This window comes from Macrobrachium nipponense, chromosome 37, assembly GCF_015104395.2.
Source record: "Macrobrachium nipponense isolate FS-2020 chromosome 37, ASM1510439v2, whole genome shotgun sequence".
Taxonomy (NCBI): Eukaryota; Metazoa; Arthropoda; class Malacostraca; order Decapoda; family Palaemonidae; genus Macrobrachium; species Macrobrachium nipponense.
In genome coordinates this window covers 22,133,604-22,138,603 of record NC_061097.1, presented here as the reverse complement: position 1 = coordinate 22,138,603, position 5,000 = coordinate 22,133,604, and the positions used below count along the sequence as shown (strand labels likewise).

Here is a 5,000-nt window from a genome sequence, read left to right as displayed (position 1 = left end):
ATTCGGAAAATAGAGAAGAATCTCTACAAGTGTAACGCTGCTGAAGTAGCCATTACTTTTAATAAAGTATGCTTGAGAGAGGATCTGCTTCCAAAGTATATTATTATTATTATTATTATTATTATTATTATTATTATTATTATTATTATTATTATTATTATTATTATTATTATTATTATTATTATTATTATTATTATTATTACCGCCAATACCGTCATCATCAATTGAGCAAAATAGCTTTGAACTTAGACAAACTTTTGTAGTGATTTATATCAGCAAACTGCCAGTTCTTACGATTACCGAGAAGTTATTCCTGGCCTGGCTATTACCAGAGAGGTACGGATTAATATTTTGTAAATCACCAGTGAACTACCTTTTAGTTTATAGAGTCACTGCGAAATTTTCAAGGAATTTCCAGGACTCTACCAATGAACTACTGGGTAATTACAATGGCATATTGAAATCTCGCGATTGTTGCATTATTACCAATGAATTATTGGGTAATTAACCCGTAAAGTACCAAGTTTTTGCCTTGTAAATTTCGAAGGGAACATCAGGAAATTACCTAAGAATAACCGGGCAATTACAATTGAATTGCGATAAAATGACAGGGATATTATCAGATGAATTTACTACCGACATTCATAAAGCACCAGATATTCTATTTAGCTTCAGAAGTTTAGACACTGCTGTTTTTAATGTATCCTCTTTGATGCGCATGGATAGTGCGTTTTAATATTAGTAGTAAACGTAATAAATATAGTAAAGTTCTCTTGTGGCATTAATGATATAATACAGCTTCAACAGCTGGAGAGAGAGAGAGAGAGAGAGAGAGAGAGAGAGAGAGAGAGAGAGAATATTTGGGGTGAGCGTCGATACAGAAAAAAAAGGTAGTATATTAAAAAGATGGTACATTAATCTCCAGGGTAATAAAAATAAAATAGACATATAATAGAAACAGGTGGGCAAATAAACTGATTACAATGAAATGCTATAAAACTTACCATAGCAAAATGCTATAACGAGAAATGTTCGTCTAATTCTAATCAAACCTACGCAATAAAAATGACATAGGCATAAGATAGAAACAGATAGCAAATAAACTTATCATAACAAAATGCCATAAAACTTTACCATAACAAAATGCTATAACGAGAAAGGTTCATCGAATTCTAATCAAACCAACGCAATCTCGCGAGATAACTAAATGCCGCGTGCACTTCCCGTAGACTTTTGTCTCCTAATAATTATATAATACAGTATATCGGCGCATACCACTTCGCCAATCGATTGCAAATGCTTTCGACAGCTGGAAGGAGACGCCCTTGTGTAAGGATCGCGTGGCTGCACTCTTGTGTTAATATTTATTTTCTTGTGTCAATACATGTTAGCCGGGAAAAATGTCTCTGTTCCGCCTATTGGTATTCCACTACGTTTCCCCCAATAACTTAATTGGGTTAGGTCAGTTTCTCGGCATGGAAGTGTTGACTAGTTGCCGGAACGTTACGTTTCATATATATACTATAATATATATATATATATATATTACTATATATATATATAGTGTGTGTGTGTGTGTTTATATATAATATATATTAATATATATATATATGTGTGTGGTGTGTGGGTGTATATATCATATATATATATAGTGTATATATAGAATATATATATATATATATATATTATATCCTGTGTGTATTTGTATATATACTAAAATATGTGTTTATGCACATATTTTAGTATATATACGCCGGGAATTAATTCCTGAAGAACTCGGGTCATCGGGCTCGATTCGCGGCTGTGTGTTCGCATATTATATGCGAACACACATCTTTATGAACATTCCCAAAAAATGTTCATCATGGCAGACATATATTCGCGATGTGTTAAAAAAATGTAAACAAATGCAAACGTCTACCCCAACCCCGTTACACGTAATCATACAATTTAACAGACTAATATCGTTCCACAGCATTACACACAAATGGGTGTGTGTATGTTAAGGGCTCAAAAAGCTACTGATAAGCCTTCTTTAGTACTTGATGCCGTCAAAGTTTTGAAGTTTTCTATTAAATATATATAAATATATATTATATATATATATTATTATAATATATATAATATATATATATTATGTGTGTGTGTGTGTGTGTGTATATATATATATATATATATGTGTGTGTGTGTGTATGTATATATATATATATATATATATATATATATATATATATATACATATATATATTTATACACACACACACACACACACATATATATATATATATATATATATACACACACACACACACACACACACACACACACACACATATATATATATATATATATATATATATATATATATATATATATATTTAATAGAAAACTTCAAAACCTTTGACGGCATCAAGTACTAAAGAAGGCTTATCAGTAGCTTTTTGAGCCCTTAACATACACACACCCATTTGTGTGTAATGCTGTGGAACGATATTAGTCTGTTAAATTGTATGATTACGTGTAACGGGGTTGGGGTAGACGTTTGCATTTGTTTACATTTTTTTAACACATGTTCGCGAATATATGTCTGCCATGATGAACATTTTTTGGGAATGTTCATAAAGATGTGTGTTCGCATATAATATGTAATTTGTGTTTGTATCTGTCTGTATCAGTGGTATATTTTATCAAAATAATTTAAATGAATGACATACTTAAAACGAGGAGTAATGGCTTTATCTATTTTTTTTTCAGATGGAAAACAAGAAGAGGACGACAAGAAGAATATGGCATGAGGTCTGAGGAGGAAACGTCACTAGAAATCACGTCGCTGTGTGACAATATACTACTGAAAGCATAATGGCAATACCCACGTAATTAATATGCGTATGCAATGACGCGACAAATACTCTTAGTAAACACAAAATATAGTCAAATGCTGTTTAGTAAGCACAGCAACTTATAGTGCCATGATGCCAGTGAAAACAAAGAAAAATCTGAGAGTCGTGTGAAGTTCCCTGACATGTTTTTCGAAGTAGAACTTCCGGGACCCGACGTCGAACGGGCCAGCAGTCATGAAAACCTCCCGTCTCTGCCCTCTGCGAGGTTCCGCAAGGGGCGTGGCATAGGATTTATTCAAGTAGTGAACGAGGCTAGTCATTCTCGACGCCATTTGAATCATCTACCCGACGCTACTCCTACGGAGTCCTTTGCTCTGAGAGGCTCGGAATCCTTACCCAATTTGAATAAGGACCCCCACCGGGACAGGTCACTCGACAGGAAAGAGAGTCTGTCGGTCGTGTGGTCAAGGAACATCAGCAAACTGAAGAACATTCATTCCGGGGGGGAGGGGAGGCCGAGAGACAAGTGGGACTTGCCCCTGGCCGGAGCGGCGAAAGGGAAGCGCTTCAGCTTCCAGCGAAGTCAAGACTCGAAGGAAGTTCCCGCTGAGGACGTCATTACGGGGAAAGGCTCATTCAGCGAACTCGTCGTGGACCTCACCAGCCGCGAATCGAGCCCGATGACCCGAGTTCTCCAGGAATTAATTCCCGGCGTGAAGAATTACCGCAGTCGGTCTCTCCTCTCCAGGGGACGCTCGGGACACGCCCCTCCGGCGTTTCCTCAGATCAATAACGGGGAAAATGCAGGCAATTCGAAATCGAGAGTCCCCAAGGACCCTGCCGAAAGGAAGCGTTCTTTCTTCAGAAACACAGAATTTGCCCTGCAGGAAATTCGGAGGTTGCAGGAATGCTCAAGGACTCCCCGGGGGTCTTGGCATCCTAGAAGGGATGGTGATCTCTCCAGTCCCGCCCTCACCCGCACTCCCAGAAGTTCTTTATCGAGGACTCCTTTGTCGGTGGAAATGTTCGAAGTAGAAGGTTCTGTTACCGGCAGCGCATCGACAATCGACAGCCAAGATAGCGAGAAGCCACCAGGTAAGTCTGTACTCTTTCTGTAACAGTGGCCGCGATTTAGATTCTCTGGCATTCCATTGAGGTGTGAGAGATGTGTATTTCTGGTGAAAGAAGTCCATTCTCGACGTAGTTTGGAAGTCACGTAAAGCCAGTGGTCCTTGCTGAATAACCACAGTTTCCATGTAACGTAAAAACTCCATACAAGCAAACAAACTCTTTATGTAATGTTTTATGTTCAAGACTTTCCAATTTTTTGTAAGATGGTATGATGATTCAGCTAAACTTTAATTTGACAATGAACCACATTATTATTTTCTGCTCTTATTGCCAGTTTTATTACGGGGATGTTTACATGATGCTTCTAATTCAAATTTGACCTTATAATATCTTGTTCAAATATATAGGCAAATCCTGTACACTATGTAGATGGCAGATAATGCATGTAAAGACCACGTGTCCGATTTTGTAGGCCTTAGGAGAGACCTGGAAGGTGATGGGACATCCTGTAGGATATTATTATTTAAGGTTTAGTAATTCGAGGGAGATCTCGTGTTCCTTCCATGGCATTTTAGTAATAATTTGGAAGTATTTTTGGATGTTTAAAATCGAATTTAGTTTACTTGACACAAACAATCACTCTACTAAAAGAAACTGATTCAGGTATAGTGCGGTAAAACCAACTGCACATCTTTTGTCCTAAGTGGTGCATTTGGTACCCGGCAATTAGTTGACTGTGGTAGGTCATAGCCAGTGTAAAGAAAGGTAATTCGGTTGAATAAACAATATCTTCTTGAAACGCCGAAGTTAATTTGTCCCCCACTGTTTTATGTGGACACTGATTATCCTCATAAATTCTGACCAGATAGCCTCATAAGGGTATTTTTTGGGGGATAATCGCCGCAAAAGTGGCTGAAGAGAAGTGGGCCCAGGGCCCTCCATTGCAACGTGCTGTAATTGGTCAGGGGATCTGCAAAACGACGACCACCATGGGTATTTAAATCCTTCGCCGAATGCCGCATAATTGCACGGGGATATTTCTCAGAGCGACCGCCCGGAGGGTATTTAAAACGATCGTGAATTTTGTCA

The 5,000-nt window shown here is 37.6% G+C and overlaps 1 protein-coding gene across 1 annotated transcript in view; it reads left to right on the top strand.

Moving 5' to 3' along the window:
* LOC135209071 (uncharacterized) overlaps positions 1 to 5,000 on the top strand; it is a 261,895-nt gene that overhangs the window by 49,590 nt on the left and 207,305 nt on the right. Inside the window, exon 2 of the mRNA XM_064241653.1 lies at positions 2,755 to 3,935. Coding sequence (XP_064097723.1) covers positions 3,023 to 3,935 — 913 coding nt within the window. The 5' untranslated portion in view covers positions 2,755 to 3,022. The remainder of the gene's footprint in view (positions 1 to 2,754; positions 3,936 to 5,000) is intronic.